General features: G+C 41.3%; 1 protein-coding gene across 1 annotated transcript in view; it reads left to right on the top strand.

Annotated features, from left to right (window-relative positions):
- Positions 1-23329, top strand: part of LOC126336648 (probable G-protein coupled receptor CG31760) — a 1468739-nt gene that overhangs the window by 1395216 nt on the left and 50194 nt on the right. The window contains exons 9-10 of the mRNA XM_050000571.1: positions 10785-10938; positions 16348-16457. Of these exons, the coding sequence (XP_049856528.1) occupies positions 10785-10938; positions 16348-16457 (264 nt within the window). The remainder of the gene's footprint in view (positions 1-10784; positions 10939-16347; positions 16458-23329) is intronic.

Below are 23329 nucleotides of genomic sequence, written 5' to 3'. Positions count from 1 at the left end.
TTCTAAACGTTGACGCTGCACAGACGTCCGCCAGGATCGTCGTATTCTCAGAGCAACAGTGACAGATCGAGTAGCTACCACAAAACAGATGAAAGGACTTGTGAGCCCAAACGCGTCAACACGAATATGGGCACACACAGCTGCAGCCTGTCTTCCACTCACCCCACTGCATTGACGTGCTCGGCTCAGCTTGTGCCGTCAATCGCTTGGAGGGCAGAATGGCTCGTCGTAGTCTTCAGTGATGAAAGCAGATCCTGCGTGTTCGCAAGCGATTGTTGTTCGCGCGTTGATGTAGAGCTGGTGAGCGCTTTCCCGTAAAGTGCACCATCCAAGATACTCTGGCCCGACCCCATGTCTTATGGTCTGGGGCGCGGTATGTTACAACTCTGGTTCGCCTTTGGTGTTTCTGAAGGAGACGCTGACTAGCGCTCAGTACGTGCAGTATTTTCTTACATCCGTTCTTCTGGCGTTCTTGCAACAGGAAGATGATGTGTTGTTCCAACAGGATAAAGCTCTCCCACATAATGCCCGTGAAACTAAACGTTCTCTGCGAGACGTGCAGCAAATTCCCTGGTTAGCACGATCTCCAGACTTGTCGCCAACCGAGCACGTGTGGGATACGATGCGACAAGAAGTGACTCGTGCATCTTGTCTGCTAACAATTCTTAAGACCTACGGGAACAGGTCGAGCAGATCTGGCACAACGTAGTCTAGGACAGTATTCGCTATCTGTACTACCGACTGGATGCTAAAGACAGCGCCTGCATTGCTGCGCGCAGAGGCTGCATCACGTAGTAATACGGGTGTTTAAGCATCGGTCGATACATGGTACCTTAGAACAGTTTGTGCGACTGATATGTGACGGTAATTATTTCACGTACTCCATATGCACTGTTGCGGCAGTAAATGTTGAATGAATTGGAAAACTCTAAAAAGGTGTAGACGAATATGAGATGGGATATATGACACTACGAGAAGAATTTGAAGGAGCACTGAAAGATCTAAGGAGACGGGAGTAGGAGACATTCCTGAGAATTACTGAGCTCTTTAGATGAACCACAGACAAGGTTATTCCACCTGTATGCTGGATATATGAAACAGGCGAAATGCCCTCGATCGTCAAGAAGAATGTTATAATCCTAATTCCAAAAAGGGGATGGTGTTGACACTGACGGGTCTGAATATTACCGAATTACCTACCAGTTTAATATTTCACCACAACAAAATAGTGACACGAATTGTTGGAAATACTGGTAGAGGCTGACCTAAGCAAAGGTCAGTTTGTGTTTCGAGGAAGTCAAGGAGCTCGCGAGGCAATACTGAGTCCATAATTTACCTTAGGAGATAGGTTAAAGGAAGGGAAATCTACGTTTATAGCATCTGCACATCTAGAGAAAGCTTTCGCCAATACTGACTGGAGAAACACAAACTGTAAAAGGTTATTGACAATTTGCACAGAAACCAGACTGCATTTAAAAGAGGACGTGAAAGGGAAATAGTTATTGAGAGAAATGAAGGTTGTAGCCCATCGCCATTGTTGTTCAATCTATACACTGAGCAAGCTGCGAAGGAAACCAGGGAGAAATCTGGAAAGGGAACTGAAATTCAGAGAGAAGAAATAAAAACTATGGGGATTGCTGATGACATTGTATTCCTGTCATAAACGTTAAAAGATGTGGAGGTTAAACAAGAGTAATAGAATATAGCTGAATTCAGTCACACAGTGATAAGAGAACTACTCAGGAACTGGATAGCAAAATCAATTATTATCGCCGACTTGGAGAGGACATAAAATGCAGACGTGGAAAGACAAATAAAGCATTTCCGAAAAGGAGAAATGTCTTATCATTTATAATAATTTTATAAATTCGAAAGTGACTCTGTATGTTACGTTTCCCAAACTGCTGAACCGATGTCGATGAAGTTTTGTATCCAGAGGAGACAGCTCAAACCCTGAAGAAGATCGTAAGCTACACAAAATAGACCACTTAGAGGGCGAAGCAGGGAATGGAATTTTTTTTAAGATCATTGAACATAAACCATGTTAAAAAATTATTAAATTTATTGTATAATGTACACGTTGTATAACGTGTAGATACTCAAACAGCGCTTTCCACAAACTTGCGCTCCTGCACACACACCTCCACACGCACTGCTGTGCAGCGACTGGGAATAGGTGACCTATACTTACCTGAACGCATGAGGGCGCTGACGTGACTGCATCTACGATAGCTTACTTACGCACCATCACTCATCATAACAAAACTACTGATATGCGAATGCAACTGCAAGTAACAGCCAATCAATTATAAATGTGTTAGGAAGTATTTTCTGTAAGTACTTTTATAGAGTTTAACATTCTACGGACGTAAGTAACAGAGATAAGAAGATAATACATGCTTTTGATGTGGGATGCTACAGAAAAATGGTGAAGATTAGATGGGTAGATCGAATAAGTGTTGAGAAGGCACTGAACTCAGGGAAAAAAATACGGTGCAGCACGACTTAAAGAAGGGATCAGTTAACAGGGCGCATCCTGAGATATCAAGGAATGGTCAATTTGAAACTTCCTGGCAGATTAAAACTGTGTGCCGGACCGAGACTCAAAATCGGGACCTTTGCCTTTCGCGGGCAAGTGCTCTACCAACTGAGCTACCAAAGCACGACTCACGCCCCGTCCTCACAGCTTATTTTCTGCCAGCACCTCGTCTCCTACCTTGCAAACTTTAGGAAGCTCTCCTGGGTAGTTCAGTTGGTAGAGCACTTGCCCGAGAAAGGCAAAGGTCCTGAGTTCGATTCTCGGTCCTGCATACAGTTTTAATCTGCCAGGAAGTTTCATATCAGCGCACACTCCGATGCAGAGTGCAAATCTCATTCTAATAGGTAATTTGGTTGTGGAGGGAGGTGTGATGACTAAAAGTTATAGATAAGAGGCCAAGGTTCGAATATTGTGACCAGATTGAAATGGATATTGCAGTAGTAACTGACGATCGCAACAGCAGAGCGACTGGATCCTCCCATGTCTTGGAAAGCTACTATTTCAATCTGCATGCAAGTAGCGTTCGTGGTGGTCCAGGTGGCCTTCCTGAGAAAAAAGCTAACTATGCTGCTGAGCACAATGAGTACCCGTGTAATGCACTAGCGGTGATTTAGAAATCCTATTCGTGTGCATTTTTTGCGTTAATCATGTTAGTTATCAGCGTCAGACAGTTTTGTTTTTATTTTTAGTGACACTCAGTTATTTGCAAGCGTGGATAAGCACCCTACATCGCAAGATAGTGTGTACAGAACGCAGAGGTGGTACCTGACGAGTAAAGAGCTTTCGGCCGTCTTGAGCTCCGGTTGAGGTTGGGTCCATTGATCACACTGCCACTTGTCAAGCATGCCATCCATATTTTTTCTACTCTTTCGTGCAGAATTAAAGCTCTCTCGTGTATTTCCAGAAGGAGTAGCAGTGTCTCAGTATAGTAATATTCCAATGTACTCCACATTTGTGTGTTACCTAATGGATGGTAGAGCCGTGTTATACACCTCCTGCCCCACAGCATTATTTTAGAAATGAATCGTTCACTCATATATTGTTCTTGGAAGGGAAAAGTAATTTTGCTTCTCGAAGCACGTACGAAATAAATGAACATCTACAGAAGACAATTTCTTTCTGTTGTTCGGATGACTCAGATATAACAAGATTGATTCGTATTCAAAAACGGAGAATTCCAGTTCTTGTTTATTTAAAAATGGCCCTGAGCACTATGGAACTTAACTTCTGAGATCAGCAGTCCCCTAGAACTTAGAACTACTTAAACCTAACTAACCTAAGTACATCACACACATCCATGCCCGACGCAGGATTCGAACTTGCGACCGTACCGGTCGCGCGGTTCCAGACTGTAGCACCTAGAACCGCTCTGCCACCCCGGCCGGATTATTTACTATGAATTAGTCGGATATATTCTTAATCAGGCCACACCTGACTCCACCACTAATCTTGTCAGAAGTGAAAAGTGTATTTATTCGTTTTATAAAGAAGCAGTAAACTAAATTTTGTGGCAGTGACGTCTAATATAATAGGAAGGTAGACTGTTCGCCATGTTGCTCCTTCACTTAATATACAATATTATGAAGGGAGCAACTTCACGATACAAACATACATTATCGCACACCCGAAATTTCGACGCAGATACGACATTAAGTTGCGTTTCATCAGTTTGAAATTCATTAACCTTTCTTCCTGTTAATATGCTGTCAAATAAACAACTGGCATCAATATAAAATTAATAGTCCGTTAAGTGCGCTTTTTGACTTGTAACGGCTTGGAAGTTCAGTATTCTATTAATTTAGGGGGGGGGGGGGGGGGAGGGAATAAATTTAAAGAGACAATAATTTGGAGCGAACACCCTTGCTGAAATACTACGACATTTGCTGAAGTCGTAGAAGTACTTTAGTTGTATTGTCGAATAAAACACGTCAACTTTAGTGGTTGTAAAAATATACTTCCCAATAGATAGTGGTAGAAATTTATGACACCTTTGGTAGAAAGTTAAAGCGTTGGCCCTAACAGACAAATATTGATTTATAACCTCCTCGACCCCCCCCCCCCCCCCTTCCGCTTCAGCTCTACCCATCTTCTCACGCATCGGAAAATTTACTACAGCTCAAGCATAGAATGGACATTCACTGCAACTAACATGGAGTATTTCAGGTGTGGAGCACTCATTAATTCATGCCTTATTGTTGTGAATTTTTCACGTCGTTATTTCGTGCTAGAACGGCTTCGCGCTAGTATGACTTTGGTTTCGTTTATGACGGAGTACTGCATGAAGTGAACAGAGCTCCATTTACGTAATGAAGTCAGCAGAGAGGTAGCTTTATGTGACGAGGGGAATGGAGAAAAATAATTAACAACATGACTAACACACGAACGAAAGAGCGTTCATGGTGCGTCACATCGGTGTTTTTCCCTGTAACTTAAAACATAATACGTGAAAGGAATATTTATTTAGGTCGGTAAATGTTAGGAATGTTAGTCTTACACCAGGAGTTATAAACGTAGTTTATTTAGCTATTTGCCAGAGAGCTACAGCAAGGACTCATAACTTCTTAAATAGAACATGTTTTTTTTTTTCTCCTCTCATGTTGCTGATGTATTTAAATCAACTCTGTACAAAACCAGCAAATACATTCGCAGATGCGAGTACGGGCCACCTCTAACTGTAGAATGCAATGCAGTGTAGCTTCCCCGTTACATTACATCAAAGTGGCCAAAAGTGGGGTAGTGGCCAAAATTAGAGCCTTGACCCTATGTGAAAATCTCACGTTTGTTTATAATAAAAAGTGAAGGTCGTACAAAATCGTAAGATTCTTGATTTATTAATTTTATATATATATATATATATATATATATATATATATATATATATATATATATATATATATATTTTATTCTCGCATTAAATTATCATTTAATGAAATAACAAACAATAAGAGGATAATGTCGCATAAAAGGGCTAACATAATAATTTAAGTTTGTTAGAATTACATAGGCCTACCTTAGTATTCATAGCCTAGAAATAGTCTGCTTTTCACCTCACTAGTGTGTATTGCGGTAGTAAAATATTATTTTATACAAGAACCCATTGAAATCCTATCTTGAAATTTTGCATGCATGTAGTCAGTTAGACTGGACAACAGATATAATTTTTATAAAGAAATCCGATGGTACTTATTTGGAAATTTCAAAAAATGTTTTTGGGAATAGTTAAAAATTTTCAGATTTAGGTAGCATAGTCATGTCACATATCAAATTGAAGGAAATTTTTAGAGGAAAACAATGGTGCTAGTTTAAGCTCTCTAGGTGGTATAGTTTTTGAGCTACAGCATTTTGAAACAATCCTCGATTGATCAAGAACAGAGGTTTTTTGACTTTTAACCCTTGAAACTCAAAAACCAAAGATCAGAAAATTTTGAAATCTCAAATTTGAACTAGTGTTAGTGGGTACATTACCTGAAAAAAAAATTCATCCAAATCTGAGAGGTGATGGTTCATATCATGTAGTACAATTAGTTGATATGACATGGTATGACCCTAGCCTGATATCAGCGGATAAGTACGGTAGTCCAGTGGCTGTGTTTGTAAGAAGTACGATGTAGTGTTACTTTGGACATGTGTGCATGTCACTGGAACATTGCATAATACTTCTTACAAACACAATCACTGCAATATCGTGTCCGTACAAATCAGTTAAAGTTAAATTTTTATTAATTTTTGTTGGAGAGTTATAAACATTCGTAGGGGTGATTGCGACATGCGGTATATAACTGGCTGACTTCAGACGAAATTTGTGGTGGCGGAATCTTCATTTAAGTGAAATGAACACACAGCTCACAGTGCTTTGTAAACGACAAGTCGAGAACATGGCAAAGAAGCGGATATTGAGAAGAGAATGCGACTGGTCTTTGGCGTAAACCAGCTATTATTCAATCTCTACATTGAGAAAGCTGTGAAGGAAACCTAGGAGCAGTTTGAAAGAGATTTAACATTCTGGGAGAAAAAATTTAAACTGTGAGGTCTATCTGTAACAATGGAGTTTTATCACAGTCAGCAAAGGAGTTGGATCATCAGTGAAACGAGAAGATGAGTCCTTGTAAAAAGGTTATAAGATGATATGGTAGATTTGTTACCGGTACCTTCAATCATCACGCGAGTAATGCGGTAACGTTCCGTGAAAAATGGGAAACCCTGGAGGGAAGAAGACGTTCTTTTCGTGAAACACTGTTGAGAAAGTTTAGAGATGCACCACTTGCCTGACAGACCGAAACGACTCTATTGCCACCAATGTACATCTCACGTAAGAACTGCGAAGACAAGATAAAAGAAATCAAGCATCCTACAGAAGCATGTCTTCATTGGTAGTCGACCCGTTCCTTACCGTCCTCTAGTAGGTGTTGCAGCTTTCACGTTTGGTCATAGGTGGTAGGAGTTTCGAAAAACATTTTTATTATGTTTTCATAAAATATTTGCTAAGTAATTATTGTTATTATGTGCCTCCACTTATTGTAAAAGTAATTTATAAATTTCATAAAGTAAATTTACTTTCTTACGTTATACTGTGGAACGCGTGAGCAGTTAGGAAATTTTATTACTAACAGAGATAAAAAATAGTTGCCAGTAGCTATAAAAGGTTGACTATCCGTAATGAAGACAGTCGTCTGTTCCCGCTTCATTTACGAGTGGAACAGGAAAGTGAATGAGTAATAGTAGTACAAGTTACCCTCCCCCATGCAACCTATAGTAGCCTACGGAGTATATATGCTGATGTAGATATTAACCAATGTAAAACAAGGGTAGTGGAATATTGTCGAGTTAAGCTAAGAGACACTAACGGATTTGGGTTCAGAAACGAGGTAGTAGTTGAGTTCTGCTGTTTGGACAGCAAAATAACTGACGAGAGGAGGTGAAATGCGGATTGACAATAGCAAGAAAAACATTTCTGAAAAAGATGAATTTGTTAACACTGAATTTTTTTATGATTACACGGAATTATTAGTGTTGTAGGAAGCCATCTGAAAATACCCTGAGGGGACAAAAGTCTTGGGATAGCGATATACACACATACAGATGGCGGTAGAACAACTTACACAAGGTAAAAAACGGCAGTGCCTTTCCAGAAATGTCATCTGCATTTAGGTGATCCATGCGAGAGGGTTTCCGACGTGATTGTGGCTGCACAATGGGAGTTAATAGACTTCGAATGCGGAATGGTACTTCGAGTTAGACCCTTAGGGCATTCCGTTTCGGAAATCGTTACAGAATTCAGTATTCTGAGATCCATAGTGTCAAGAATGTGTCGAGAGTACAGGCATTACCACGGGCAACGCAGTGGCCGATGGCTTTCACTTAACGATGGAGAGCAGCAGGATTTGCGCAGAATTGTCAGTGCTAATAGAAAAATAACACTGCGTGAAATACCGCAGAAATCAATCTGAGACGTATGACGAACGTATCCGCTAGGACATTGCGGCGAAATTTGACAGTAATGGGCTACGGCAGCAGACAACCACTACGAGTTCCTTTGCTGACAGCACCACATCGCCTGCAGCGCCTCTCCTGGCCTCGTGACCATATCTGTTGGACCCTAGACGACTGCAAAACAGTGGTCTAGTCGAATAAGTCCCGCTTTAAGTCGGTAAGAGCTGATAGCAGGGTTCGAATGTGGCGCAGATCCCACCAAACCATGGACCCAAATTGTTAACAAGACATTGCGCAAGCTGTTGGCGGCTCCGTAATGGTGTGCTCTGTGTTCACACGGAAGTGACTGGATCCTCTGGGGCAATTGAACCGATCACTCACTAGAAATGGTATTTTTGGCTACTTGGAGATATTTGCAGCTTTTCATGGACTTCAAGTTCCCAAACAACGATGGACGAACGGCAATATGCCAAGTCACTGGGCCATTATTGTTCGTGATTGGTCCAAAGAACTTTCTGGACAATTAGAGCAAATGATTTGACCACCCATGTCGCTCGACACGAATCTCATTGAACATTTATGGGACATAATCGACAGGTCCGTTCGTGCACAAAGTCCTAAAACTGCCACACTTTCGCAATTATGGACTGCTGTGGAGGCAGCATGGCTCAATATTTCTGCAGTGGCTTCGAAGAACTTGTTGTTGAGTCCATGTCACATCGAGCTGCTGCAATTCGTCGGGGGAAAGGTGGTCCAGCACGATAATAGGAGGTATCCCATGACTTAAGTCACCTCTGTGTACTCTGTATGTATTATGCGCCATGGTAAGAAAAATCTGCCATATTAAAATTCGTATTACACTCCCAAGTTTCAAGAAAGCAAACCATTGAGTACATATTGCACAAGTAGTAACAGTTTGTAAGGTGGCGTGGTATCCTGACCTTCATTTCTTACATAGTCCGTCCTCACAGACTATCCTGCACATCAAGACGCTTCATTCGAACCCAAACTCCATAAGGTAGAGTCAATTTTGTATGAATTCATGTAAGGAATGTGCAAATCTAAATCGCAAGTGCGCACCAAGGTTGAAAAAGTCGAGGCTGGCTTACACAACATGAAGGCCACAGGAATTTTCGTTCTAAAGAGGCAACCAGCCTGCTGGGAGGCCCATCCCTTCATAGGGGTGAGTCAACATACTTACTTCGACGGAAGCGACCGCCCAGAGAGAGGACAGCTTTTGCCAGAGCGAAGGGATAACGACCCCCGTGTTCGACTTAAAAGCAAATTCCGCTACATTGTGTGGGAGCGCCCAGAAGACGCATATTTTGACGGACCCATTGCGTAGTTACGGAGTTCTCTCAGGAGGACAGTGTATGCCTAATGGAGATGCTACATATTTCCGCATTGGTCGACTTAAACGAAACGTCATTCTCCCGTTTAAAAGAGCAACGCTGATTGGCGGAATATTTCTAACGCAAAGAGCCAGAGGAGTGAGGGAAGACAGTGAATGATATACCCATGCAACTTTTCCATAAAAAGGAGCCGTTCCATTGTTACTCTTGGAGCGGGAACACTTAACGAGAGCGAGTGAGCTCACACGTGTAGGCAAAGAGAGAAGAACAAAGTCTCTCCTCAGTACTTCACTGGGAGAGCACCTCTGTCATTAGCGAATTGGAGTGATACTCTATATTGAGTTGCTCGTGATTAAGCATTGTTCACTGTGTTGGCCGCCACACTTATTGTGCAGTGTGAACACAGACAGACTACTACTTAAACGCCTGTGAGCTAGTATTGAGTGGTATCGCAGTGGACTGGTTATCTAACCAGTGTACCACACAAATAGCTAGACTGGGGGCGGATAGGAGTCCTTTACTTCATCAAGGCATAGGGAGAGTTTGATTGGTGAAGGTCAATCCAGATAGAAAGAGATAGTTGTGTTATTTGTCAGCAGCAAGCGACACAGGCAGCAGTCGTTGCAGCTCACGGTATTGTGTGCTACAGTGTATGTGAGCCCCATCTGTCCTCCATAACAGTACACTCCATTACATTTCTCCCTCAACAGCCTTGACCGTACTTAGAAAAGTTGTTCAAGTTGTGTAGGCATGGCTCTCAGCCTTTCTGTCGAGTAAATAACATTCTTAAAGGCAAGGGAGAAAAGGACCTTTCCATACTTTGTAAAATAATAGTGTTCCTATCCATAAGAGTCAGTCTACCCAGAAATTTATTAATTTTTAAGAAAAAGTTTCACTTGATTTCTCAGATTTTTTTGCAATAAATAATATTTTTCTTTCGTTTAATGTTTTTCTTACCCTAACTAGCAATACTCCAGTACCCAAGTACTCCACTAGTTACGTAAGACTAAAGAACATTTTTGTGTCGTTTCATTACACCGGACGACCTCAGAAGATATTTGTTGCTGACTGTTTTTCAAGCGGTTCTTGTTGGTAAATTAGGAGTGCCTGTCTGACTTCTGTAGTAGTGTGAGGTGGAAATTGTTTCTTGCAGGAGCAAAAGTGTACTTGTTGGATCAATCCATTGCACAACTTGACAAAATAAAACACATACACTCACAAGTTAAACGTTGGTTTTATAGTCGATGTATACAAAATACAATTGACATTAAGTTATCATGACAGAAAAATGAGATAATAATCTAAATGTAGTAATGTTTCAATTTCACATATGAGAAGGTCATGTACTCGTCGGCAGCTCTCTTCAGCGGTTGCATTTAATCCAACTGCTCGGCACCATGCAACTGCTCGGCACAAGCTGGAACAGACTACAAGCAGTAAGCATTCTCGCTATTATGTTCCAGGCTGACGCTGTTGTCATTTTCGGTGCTGTGCGCACTGTGCACCCTGGGCCTGGTCTGTTACGTCTACCAGCACAGAAGGCTCAAGGTGTTCAAGGTGGCGAGCCCCATTTTCCTGGGCATCACGCTACTCGGATGTTCCATCATGTATCTCGAGGTAAAGTACTAATGTCACGCCCTGTGACAACGCTTTTTGTGAACATAAACTCAGAAAAGCTTAAACTATGTGCCTGTTGTTATTTTACAATGAAAAAATGGAGCTTGGCGTCACGTCCTAACCATTCAAACTGGTATGAACAATATCTGTTTCATTGACGTAACAAATAAAGAATCTTCCAACAAACGTATAGTGAAAGAGCATTAAAAGATATACATACCGCTTTCAAAGAGCGTGGGCTACCATGAATAAGCACTCCGTTTTCAGGCCACTAGTGGCCTACTGTTACCATCCGACCGCCGTGTTGTACTCAGAGGAGGATGCGGATAGCAGGGGCGTGGGGTCAGCACACCGCTCTCCCGGCCGTTATGATGGTATTCTTGACCAAAGCCGCTACTATTCGGTCGAGTAACTCCTCAATTGGCATCACGAGTCTGAGTTCACCCCGAAAAATGGAAACAGCGCATGGCGGCTGGATGGTCACCCATCCAAGTGCGGGCCACGCCCAACAGCGCTTAACTTTGGTGATCTTACGGGAACCGGTGTATCCACTGCGGCAAGGCCGTTGTCAGGCTACGATGAATAGCGAATGAAATTGAAAACGAAGTTCTTATTTTCTCAGTACTGCCGAGAAAGACATACGTCCGACCTTTCAAAGACAAATGATGTTGGAAATTATGATGTTCACTTAACACCAATTGATAACTTCTTGCACGCTGGGAATACTTTCCCAGTTGGAATATAGTGGTAGCCTACATTACTTACGTCGGACAATATCTACTTAGAATCAATAATTATCGTCGCTCATTTTAAAATAACATCTAACGCCTCACCTGCAATATTTGAAGAATGTATAAAACTTCTTTAGAAGTCTGATTATTTTATAAATAAGTTAATATGCTTTACATTTGACGCTAAGCATTAAAATCTTTATGGTAGAATAGGAAACTCCACTTATACTGGTTTTATTGATTTCGGATTATTCACCCATAGACTAAAATTTAGTAAGCGATAAACTGTTTTCCTTTCATTATTTTGTGGCCTGTAAGCTTAAGAATGATTATAAATTATGTTTAAAGTTTGTTGGAGTTAATTAATTACTCTCATTATCAAACAATGCATGAGTATAATCTGGATAATTTGTGCTCTGTTTTAAGAAAATATCATTTTTCACTCATTTCAGCGTTTATGACGTCATATCTACTGAACTATGAGTCGTACAATGATATAATTTTGCAGTTACATTCAGTGGTATATGTGGATAGTGTCTGTAAAAGTTTTTGCGAATAGAGTTAGTAGTGAAGAAATGTAAATTGAAATATCTTGCATAATACTGAATTTTTACTCCATGGACAGCAAAATTATTGTGAGCAACATTCTCTTTTTCCTTTCTTTCTTTTCTATATTGTGACATCGAGACAAAAATTTGAGATGGTTATTATGTATAGAGTTTGTAGTAAGTCGCTAAGTGCGCTGATTCTCAAATACGTTATGAATACAGTCTTCTTAATTTGGGTGCTGTGAGTTACCATGCCTCAAGATATACACCTAGTTTCTATCTTTAATGTATGACTCTGTGTTAAACCTTTAAACTAAAATCACAAGTTGCTTCTGACGTTTCGATTATGACGGCATTTTAGACTTTAAATTCGATCAATACCGAAAATCAGATTTTGTTGCTCCTGGAAGCCGGTAGATAGGCAACCTGCAACTGACAGGAGAAGGGTCCAATCGGACATGGTAAGACAGGCCCTGAAATATTGTATACAGGAAGAATACACCGAAAGAATGATCGTGACAGAATTTTATCTGCTAAGACGCACTGCAAGTATTATAAGAAAAAAGATGAAAACTGCCAAATTTGTAGCTCGCCAACGGATGGAGAAGGTACATCCCCTACAAGAGCTGTAGCGGACGGCGTATGTGCAACATGGTAGGCGTATATCACTGGTCAACGACGAATTGGTGAACATGTAACTCGACTCGGCACGATGGTAATCTTCGAAGCAAATTTCACTTTTCGTTGATGGTTTCTCTGAAACAAATATACACCGTTACTGATCGCACGAATCCGCAACTCATTTAATATCCATAGTGATTACCAGTTGCTATTGTGCTAGCATAACTTAATGACGGAGATAAAACTGGATTAATATTCATTGTGTTTAACACTTAATGTTAAGCGTTGTCCAAACTCAGTTCCACTTCGTAAAATCTGACTGTAAACTTTATAAATAGAAGAAAGACTTACACGAAGTAATAAACATGAACCAAAATTAAACTCGCAGAAGTATCCGAAACATTTGCTGTACAGGGTAGCCACAAAGTACCATACCCCCGTTAATAACCAAAATAAACTCTTAAACCTGAATAAATAACACGAACAACAGTTCCTTACAAGATTTTTTTTTTATTTTGAGGAGTAAAATATGTAGAGCTGCTAGTGAGAGGGAATGGAGCACTATCGCTGGAGATCTACTAGACTCGGCCCTCCGAACGCGACTGAGATAAACACTGCTGATTTCAATAACATTTTGCATCACGGCGGGCTCAATTTGTGATATTACTGTTTTTACTGCTGATTTCAAGTCTTCTTCGAACTGGTTAAGCAAATTAAAGAAAAAGATATGCAGCATAGCAAGTCGCAAAACAACGAAATTAACTTCAAGTAAAAGTGTAGAGGAGGTGCATTTAATTCCTAGGTGACGTGAAGACAAGGCTTGCTTTAATCTCCACATCTGCTGCGTCTAACGCCGATCAGTCAGGTTTCTTGAAAGAACTGCGAGCAAACTGCACTTTATCATTTCGAAGCGAAAAAGTATAGAATTTGCTCTTCAATGGATTAATGCTATGACACATCCGTATAGAACAATGCCACTGATAAGTAAGAGTGGATTACTGTTTCCACAGCGTTGAATCTTTCTTCACTGACTACAAGACATATTAAGATCAAAAATTAAGAAAGGGTATACAAAAATCTTGTAAGTCGACGTATCAAAATCTGGAAAATAGCAAAGAATAATTTTTAACATTTGTAACGGTTTCATACCACTTGCAGAAATTAATTAATCCAGCCGCATTATAGTATCCTGTGTGCCGATTATTAGCGCCAAAAACAGTAACACATAGGTCAGGTGATGTTAGGTATTTAGTGTTGTCTTCTGTTCCATCTAGTACAAAGGTTTGATCACGAATATAAGCGAGCAGTTGTGAAGACTGACGAATTGTCTGTGAATGCACATTCACTTACGTTCTATTTCATTCGCTCAAGTGCAAAGAGAACTTATATGGTCCGGATTAGATTCACAGTTGGTCATAGGGTTTCTGTAAGTCACTTTTCACTCGTCTCACCTCTGCCAATGTTATTAATGCAACAAATGCCGAGTTTCACCATAATTCGGAGTCCACCTTAAGCACCAATTCCCGTTAGAGCTGGCTGGATTAATCATTCAGATGCTGTAGGAAGGCGACGGCAAACTACCTCCAATAGTATCTTCCCCGGAAAAACGCTAGGGTTTTAAACCAATCTTTGGGTTCATGACAATTTTACCTTTAGCGTTTTTTGCACAATAAGATTGTTCCGAAAGCCATGTTATTCCGATGTAGAACTAGTACAAAATCTGATGAAATTGACGATTAAGTTTCCAAAATGCGACAAATTCTAAAAAAATTTATTTCCAAAATTTATCTTATTCAAGCATGTGAACTGCTAATCATTTCTTTACTGATCGTAGTTATTGTTATATTTCGAAATCAAGGACGCCACCGCATGAAATTCGAATAGTTTGCAATGAAAAATTTATGTCGCTGAAGCTGTGATACACACTGATGACATGCAGGTCTCTCTATTGACTACTCGTTAAGCTAAAAATAGATTCTCAGCAACCATGACCAACTATAAGACATTTGAAATGAAATAAGTTAATCATTCACTCTTTACAAGCATACGAACAAACGAACGAACAGATAATATACTATTTATTGTGATTTTTTTCATATTTCTCATGTCACGGAAGTGCAGAAAGAAAATCATTTGGCAAGTGTCAGTGCTATCTGCTCATTAATAAAAATACACTGAGTCAAAATATCCCGACGAAACTGCAACAGCTGTGGCCTTTCGGTCGCCTGACTTAGAGGCATTATCTGTGGTGACTTCTCAGTGACACATACATTTCTCTTGTTGCCATATTAAATTTTAATCCCAAAATACAGCGAAGTTTATATAACTTCTGACTCGTTTGATGCGAATCCCTCTCCTGTCTAACCTCTTCATCACAGGTTAGCACTTGCGACCCACGTCCTCAATTACAGTATTTGCTGGATGTTTCACCTCACTGACATGTTAACACAGTTGCAGTTGCGATGGAGTCCTGAAAGAGTCTGTTATTTTAAAAGAGAATGAGAACAAGACTGGTTAGCAGTTTGCGAACAAGCTCATTGTTGGTAAAAAAATAAATGTGTAATTTCTTTACTTATTTAACTATCGCCGGCACTTATAAAATCAAATTAGCAAGAAATAGGCAAAAATAGAAACAAGGACCTGTAGAAACCTATGGAAAGCACCTGCGATATTAAATTTAATTGGTGAAAATATATATATATAAAAATTCAGCAAAAGAAGCAAGCAAAAGGAAACACAGGCATCTAAAATATGAGTTTGACAGTAGGTGAAAATGGCAAAGAAGCAATGGACAGAGATAAAAGGTAAAGTTGTAGAAGGACATGCATCTGTGAGAAAGATAGACACTGTCTTTAAGAAAGTTAAAGAGAATTTTAGAAAATAGAGAAACAATTGGGTGAGTGTTAAAAGCTTGAGTTGCAAGCCAGTGGTAATAAAAAAAAGGAAATCATAAAGGTAGAAGAAATATAAACTATTAGTAATACAACGGAAACGAACTCGTACAGAATGTTATAGAGAGGGAAGAAGTTGATGAAGATGAGGTTGAAGATATGAAACTGCAAAATTTTTTAAAGAGCATTCAAAGACCTAAGTCTTAATAAGGTACCTGGAGCAGACATTTCCACAAAACGACTGAGAACCTTCGGAGAACATACCATGGCAAAACTATTCCCCTTAGTATCCAAGATGTATGAGACAGGTGTAATACCCACTACAGATATCCCCCAGAGAAATAAATAAATTTACTGGTAACATTAATATACTGCTGCATAGGTAAAAAACAAACATTTTAAACATGTTATATAACTTCAAATAAATAACAATACTGTCTTCGAAGATTGTCACCCAACAGAGGGTCGAGCCATTACAACATACTAAGAGTTCTGCGTTTTCACTGTACAGAATATTCAGTGAATCCTTACACGCTGTAAGCAATACTGAATAAATAGGCTTTTCTTCTCGCGTTTTCCGTTACTGTTAATATATTTACAGCAGTATGATGATTGCAGATGGCCGCCATTTTCCCTGTGCTGGATATGTACTCCTGCATCGCTACGAAATGGAGTCGGCACCTTGGTTTCTGCATAACGTACACGGCTCTCCTGATGAAGACTTGGAGGTAAGATTGCACAACGATAGACTTTGATCATTACTTTCTTCACAGCAAAATAAAAATTAGTTGGTTAGTTTCTCCTGGCCTCGGCCGAAGTGTGAAAGTTTCGCTGCCTTCCTCCTCGCACGTCCTCCTCTTCATACCCATCGCCAAATGTAACTTGTAATAAAGCCATTGACATAAATGTAAAAGTGGTTTTAGCATGTACTCTGACTCTTTCTTGATTATATATAGTCTTTTGTACGTTTAAGTAGCTATTCACGGTATTTTCTAAAATATGGGCTGTATATTGGTAAAATAATTTAGGTTAAGTAATGTGTAAGCTTAGTGACTGATGACCTTAGCAGTTAAGTCCCATAAGATTTCACATACATTTGTACATTTTTGGAGAAGACGAGGAACAGGGCTCACTGAGCCACAATAACTAATTTTTTTCATGACGTCACCCTATATTTTTCTAGCCGTCAGGTACTATTCTCTCTCCTAGTAATCAAGTACAGTTCTACGCACTAACTATGCTTTAAAATCGTTAAAATCTGTAGGTTTTCATTTTCGTTTACATATCTTTCTTGAAAAATAAGACCACGAGCTTACATTTGGAGATTCTGTTGATGTTACTGAACTCTTAATACGGAGTAATAATGGCTGTGAGCACTATGGGACTTAACATCTATGGTCATCAGTCCCCTAGAACTTACAACTACCTAACCTAAGGACATCACACAACACCCAGCCATCACGAGGCAGAGAAAATCCCTTACCCCGCCAGGAATCGAACCCGGGAACCCGGGCGTGGGAAGCGAGAACGCTACCGCATGACCACGAGCTGCGGGCAATACGGAGTACAGCAAGCTTTCGCTGTCGGTTATAAATCTGAGCAAAATTTACGTTATTCCCTGTTTATTCACAGATGGACAGATCGGTGAAAAGTGAAGTATGTCCAGTACGACAATTTTAATTTATTGTCGTCTGTCTGCCTGTCTACGCACACCGACAAGTGTAGGCCCTTGCTCCTGCTTTACTCTCACTACAAAACACACATTGATCTTTCTCTAAAAGAGTGAAATCACTCGTGAACACGCGATATCGCATGGAAACACTGACCTCTATCCTTGCTGCAATATGTATGAGGCAATAAAGCTGTGAAGCGAACAAATCACAACGCTTCGCGCTTGACAATGGCACGCAGCGTTTATGATGTTGACCTGTCTACTTTGGTGAGGGCTACAGCAGTCCACAGTGGTATCAATCGTAGTAGTAGTAAAATGTGCGGTTTCCGTGACAGTAAAATGCTTTTCAGGGACCATTTGGACAATTCCGAGGATAAAGAGGACACCTACGTCCCTGATATAGATCCTAAATGTGTTCCTGAAAGCAAATGCGCTCCAAAAGTCGTTGCTTATCTGGTAAATATGAATAACTCCTTACGGATGTAAACAATGGCTCTGAGCACTATGAGACTTAACATATGAGTTCATCATTCCCCTAGAACTCAGAACTACTTAAACCTAACTAACTTGGAGACATCACACACATCCACGCCCGAGGCAGGATTCAAACCTGCGTCCGTAGCGGTCGCGCGATTCCAGACTGAAACGCCTAGAAAATCCCGGCCGTACCGGCTGGCGAAGTAAACAATATTTTGCCTCTGAATTTATAGGACGCTGTGATGGCAGAAATGTTTAGGGGCCTTCTTCATAGCCGGCAAGTGTGGCCGAGCGGTTCTAGGCGCTTCAGTCTGGAACCGCGCGACCGCTACGGTCGCAGGTTCGAATCCTGCCTCGGGCATGGATGTGTGTGATTTCCTTAGGTTAGTTAGGTTTAAGTACATCTAGGAGACTGATGACCTCAGGTGTTAAGTCCCATTGTGCTCAGAGCCATTTGAACCATTTGAACCTTCTTCATAGCATACACGAGTTGGACAATAATATGCAACATCCTTGAGAAATGCGTTCTTGAACATACGGTAAATGCAGATACTAGACAAGCCTGCAGGTTACGCTGTTGTATTTGCCCACAAACAGCACCTGTGAAGTGCCCTCAAAACGTTCCAGATGGCACTCGTGGTCAGAATAGTGTTCTGTATAAGAGTGCATTATATTGGAGCCAATAAGTGAATTCGAACATGGGAAAATAGTTGGTGCTCGTATGGTTTATGCGTCAGTAGCTAACGGAGATGAAGTGTCTGGTATTTCAAGACGGACCTTATCGAAGATTTATGCCGCATACAGAGAAAGCATAAATCATCCGCTAATTCACAACACGGGTGGAAGAGTGTGCTGAGTGATTGTTCCGGACGGTCATTGAAGAAGCTGTAACGGATATGAGAGAGAGAGAGCGAGAGACAGAGACAGAGGACGGCAGCTGTAAAGTCACCGCCGAACTGAATTCCCACTCGCGGACACTGTCAGCATTTTAACAACACGAAGTGAGCTGCATAAGCAGGGAATTGTAGAAAAAGCTGGAATTCCAGAACGACTCATCAATGATTCAATCGCCCGTAACAGGAAAACGTTGTGAAAAAACTATTAAACCTAGACTATGGAACAATGAAAGAACACAGATGAGTTTTGTATTACCGTTTCCAACTTCCGGATGAGTTTACATTCCAAGAGTGAAACGTGATAGGGATTCGGTGGTGATCTGGGCAGCCGTATCGTCGTGCCGCCAAGAATTAAATGACGATTTTGGCTGATCAGGTCCATCCCATGGTACAGTGTTTGTTCCCCAGTGGTGATGCCGTGTTCCAAGGCAACAGGGTCTCCATACACACAGTTCGCATCATCCAGGACTAGTTTTGTGAGTATGAATCGTCACGCATCCCCTCGTCACCACAGTCACCAAATCTCAATATTATTGAGTCTTTCTTCTCTACTTTGGAGAGAAGGTGCATGTACACTATCCGCCTCCATCATTGTTAGCTGAACTCACCATTGTCTTGTAGGAAGAATGGTACAAGGTTGGAAACATGCAGAACCTGTATTTATCCATTGCGAAACGACAGGAAGCGGTTTTAGCTGCCAGAGGGTTTCCTACACTGTATTAGGCATGGTAGTTCACTGTGTTTTTGGTGCTTCTATGGTTTTGTCGAAACCCCTATGGATTGATTGTCGAGATTGTTATAGTTCATTATTTCAAAACATGGTAATGGAAAGCTTGGTATCAAAAACTGAAACAATTCGAACCCTTTAAATTTTTATTTTTGAGAGGTTTCACACAATGTATCGTTAACTCACCACGTAAGTAAACAGTGGTCAGTCAACTGTAATTCGTGTGAAATGCACACAGTTTGCAAGTAAACAATTTAAAGTAGCTCTACCCTTTGACGTATTGTCTTCTTGAGAAGAAAATTCAAAGCAGACTGTACGATTTTAAAAATGTGCCATTACTCTAGAAATATTTGAAAACCAGTTACATGAATAAAAAAATCATAACGGATGTACTTGAAATATTTTATTTGTGAGATTCTGTTGAATCTTTACTGTACAGTTTCCAGACCACCATCTTGTCCCATATCATTGTTTACAATAGAGGTCTACAATTAATTTCGATTCTTGTGCTTGTGCCACGAGAAAAATATTTTCTTTGTGGTCTCCTTATTCGGCACATATCAAATCAAAGGTGACATCATTGTCTTTTGATGAAATGAAGGCCGAAATAGGTAAAATACAGCGTCAGATGTGAACATCAGATTTAGCTGATTCATTTTGCAATGCTTGGTTTTCACAGATGGAAGAACCAGTGAAAAGACTATTTTGTTCATGGCACACTCACAAGGTAGTCTTTCTACCCTGCCGTCCGGACAAAGAAGTACGAGCCTTCATAATGCAAATCCTTTGAAAGGATTTTCATCATTGGCATCATGGTCATTGAAAACTCACACCAGAAATCGACAGAATTGTTAATGTTATCCCATTGGTCTATGGTCACTTTTTGTCAATGTAATTCAATTCTGGCGAATGTATCATTTTCCAACTGAGAGCTTACTAAGAGTTGAATTAAGGCTTCTTTTGTCACTACAAGCGCCTTTCAAACTGCGAGAGGAGGTAATTTCCTCGAGACTTCAATTTTATCACGCAATCTTTTCTGTAACTGTTTAACGACTAAACAAACAAATTTTCCCCATCTATCTCTTTTTTTTTTTCTTCATCTTCGATTATTTTCTTTCTAATTTCTGATTTTTTTTCGGACGACTGTCCAAGATATGGATTCAATCCACACTCCTGGAAATGGAAAAAAGAACACATTGACACCGGTGTGTCAGACCCACCATACTTGCTCCGGACACTGCAAGAGGGCTGTACAAGCAATGATCACACGCACGGCACAGCCGACACACCAGGAACCGCGGTGTTGGCCGTCGAATGGCGCTAGCTGCGCAGCATTTGTGCACCGCCGCCGTCAGTGTCAGCCAGTTTGCCATGGCATACGGAGCTCCATCGCAGTCTTTAACACTGGTAGCATGCCGCGACAGCGTGGACGTGAACCGTATGTGCAGTTGACGGACTTTGAGCGAGGGCGTATAGTGGGCATGCGGGAGGCCGGGTGGACGTACCGCCGAATTGCTCAACACGTGGGACGTGAGGTCTCCAAAGTACATCGATGTTGTCGCCAGTGGTCGGCGGAAGGTGCACGTGCAGGTCGACCTGGGACCGGACCGCAGCGACGCAGGGATGCACGCCAAGACCGTAGGATCCTACGCAGTGCCGTAGGGGACCGCACCGCCACTTCCCAGAAAATTAGGGACACTGTTGCTCCTGGGGTATCGGCGAGGACCATTCGCAACCGTCTCCATGAAGCTGGGCTACGGTCCCGCACACCGTTAGGCCGTCTTCCGCTCACGCCCCAACATCGTGCAGCCCGCCTCCAGTGGTGTCGCGACAGGCGTGAATGGAGGGATGAATGGAGACGTGTCGTCTTCAGCGATGAGAGTCGCTTCTGCCTTGGTGCCAATGATGGTCGTATGCGTGTTTGGCGCCGTGCAGGTGAGCGCCACAATCAGGACTGCATACGACCGAGGCACACAGGGCCAACACCCGGCATCATGGTGTGGGGAGCGATCTCCTACACTGGCCGTACACCTCTGGTGATCGTCGAGGGGACACTGAATAGTGCACGGTACATCCAAACCGTCATCGAACCCATCGTTCTACCCTTCCTAGACCGGCAAGGGAACTTGCTGTTCCAACAGGACAATGCACGTCCGCATGTATCCCGTGCCACCCAACGTGCTATAGAAGGTGTAAGTCAACTACCCTGGCCAGCAAGATCTCCGGATCTGTCCCCCATTGAGCATGTTTGGGACTGGATGAAGCGTCGTCTCACGCGGTCTGCACGTCCAGCACGAACGCTGGTCCAACTGAGACGCCAGGTGGAAATGGCATGGCAAGCCGTTCCATAGGACTACATCCAGCATCTCTACGATCGTCTCCATGGGAGAATAGCAGCCTGCATTGCTGCGAAAGGAGGATATACATTGTACTAGTGCCGACATTGTGCATGCTCTGTTGCCTGTGTCTATGTGCCTGTGGTTCTGTCAGTGTGATCATGTGATGTATCTGACCCCAGGAATGTGTCAATAAAGTTTCCCCTTCCTGGGACAATGAATTCACGGTGTTCTTATTTCAATTTCCAGGAGTGTAGCTGATTTTCCATATCATTGGCATGATATTTTCTCTAAACGGGGTAGGTAGGGATGGCAACTTGCACAAGAAAAGCTTGAATGAGAACTACTTAGTCCTCTAATAAGTTGCATGGGTCCATACCATTTGACTCGAGTTCCTTGTCGACTCTCTGAGCACATGAAAGTATAGGTCACAAAAATAGCAAAATGTACTAAATTATGTTCGTCACTGAACATCGTAAAGAGTATTTCAACTATGTAGCATTTTTCGCTGAGTCTAACGATTTCAAGAGTTTTTTAATAGAGCCATTTATCAATTATTCCATATACCGCAGGTTCAGTAGGTAACCATCTCCTGTCACAAGCTTGGGGATTTTCAGTGGTTCTCCCCACCATTTAAGACTGGGAAAATCTGGCGCTAAAAGAGCTGTCGTGAATAATATCAAGAAAACCACTCGTAGCTTTCCCTAATCGAGAAGTCCAAATCTCTTCGAAGACATTCTACAGTTGCTGCAGACGTTGCAAACAGAATGAAATGACAGACACTTTTATAAGTATCAGATGTGTAACCTCCAATTTAGGTATTTCATACACTCCATTATAAATACCAACCATCACACTAGCAGTATCTGTTCCTATTCCCTGCAATTTCTTTAAACCTATGTTAACTTCCTTCAACTCTACTTTAACAGCAGATACAGTAAGCTCAGCGTTGCATTTTTCTAGCTCGGCTAGTGTAAGAAGTGTCGACACAGTCTTTTGAGATGTTTTACTGCAGTAAAACATAGCTATTCCTACAACTTTAATGACACTAATATCAGTTTATTCGTCAATTAAAATACTGTACATAGCTTCAACATCAATTTTCAGATCTTTCGCAAAAAAGGGCCCAAGAACATTCTTGATAACAACACTACACTTCGTACGATGTTACTTAATCCAGTTTGTAATAACAATATCTTTGAACCTGTTTCTACACAGTTCTCTCAAGTGACCACACTTCACACGACATTACACTTAAGGTATCACAATGCGCAGATGCATAAAGGACCTGTGAATCTTCAGTTTCGTTATGTCCTACGGAATCCTCCACGAGTTTGAAAATTTTTTCCCTGTCTTGGAAGGAAAAGAAAGAAACTGCTGATTTATGTTTTTTTCTTTCTGCGTGATTTTCTGCACCTGCTAACCAAGCTCTTATAGTTCAGCGGCACACTTTACGGAATGCCAATGCACAAATTTCGGATTTCTTAACCAC

The sequence above is a fragment of the Schistocerca gregaria genome, chromosome 2, assembly GCF_023897955.1.
Source record: "Schistocerca gregaria isolate iqSchGreg1 chromosome 2, iqSchGreg1.2, whole genome shotgun sequence".
NCBI lineage: Eukaryota > Metazoa > Arthropoda > Insecta > Orthoptera > Acrididae > Schistocerca > Schistocerca gregaria.
The sequence above is the reverse complement of the archived record's forward strand: the minus strand, read 5'-3'. Positions and strand labels throughout refer to the sequence as shown.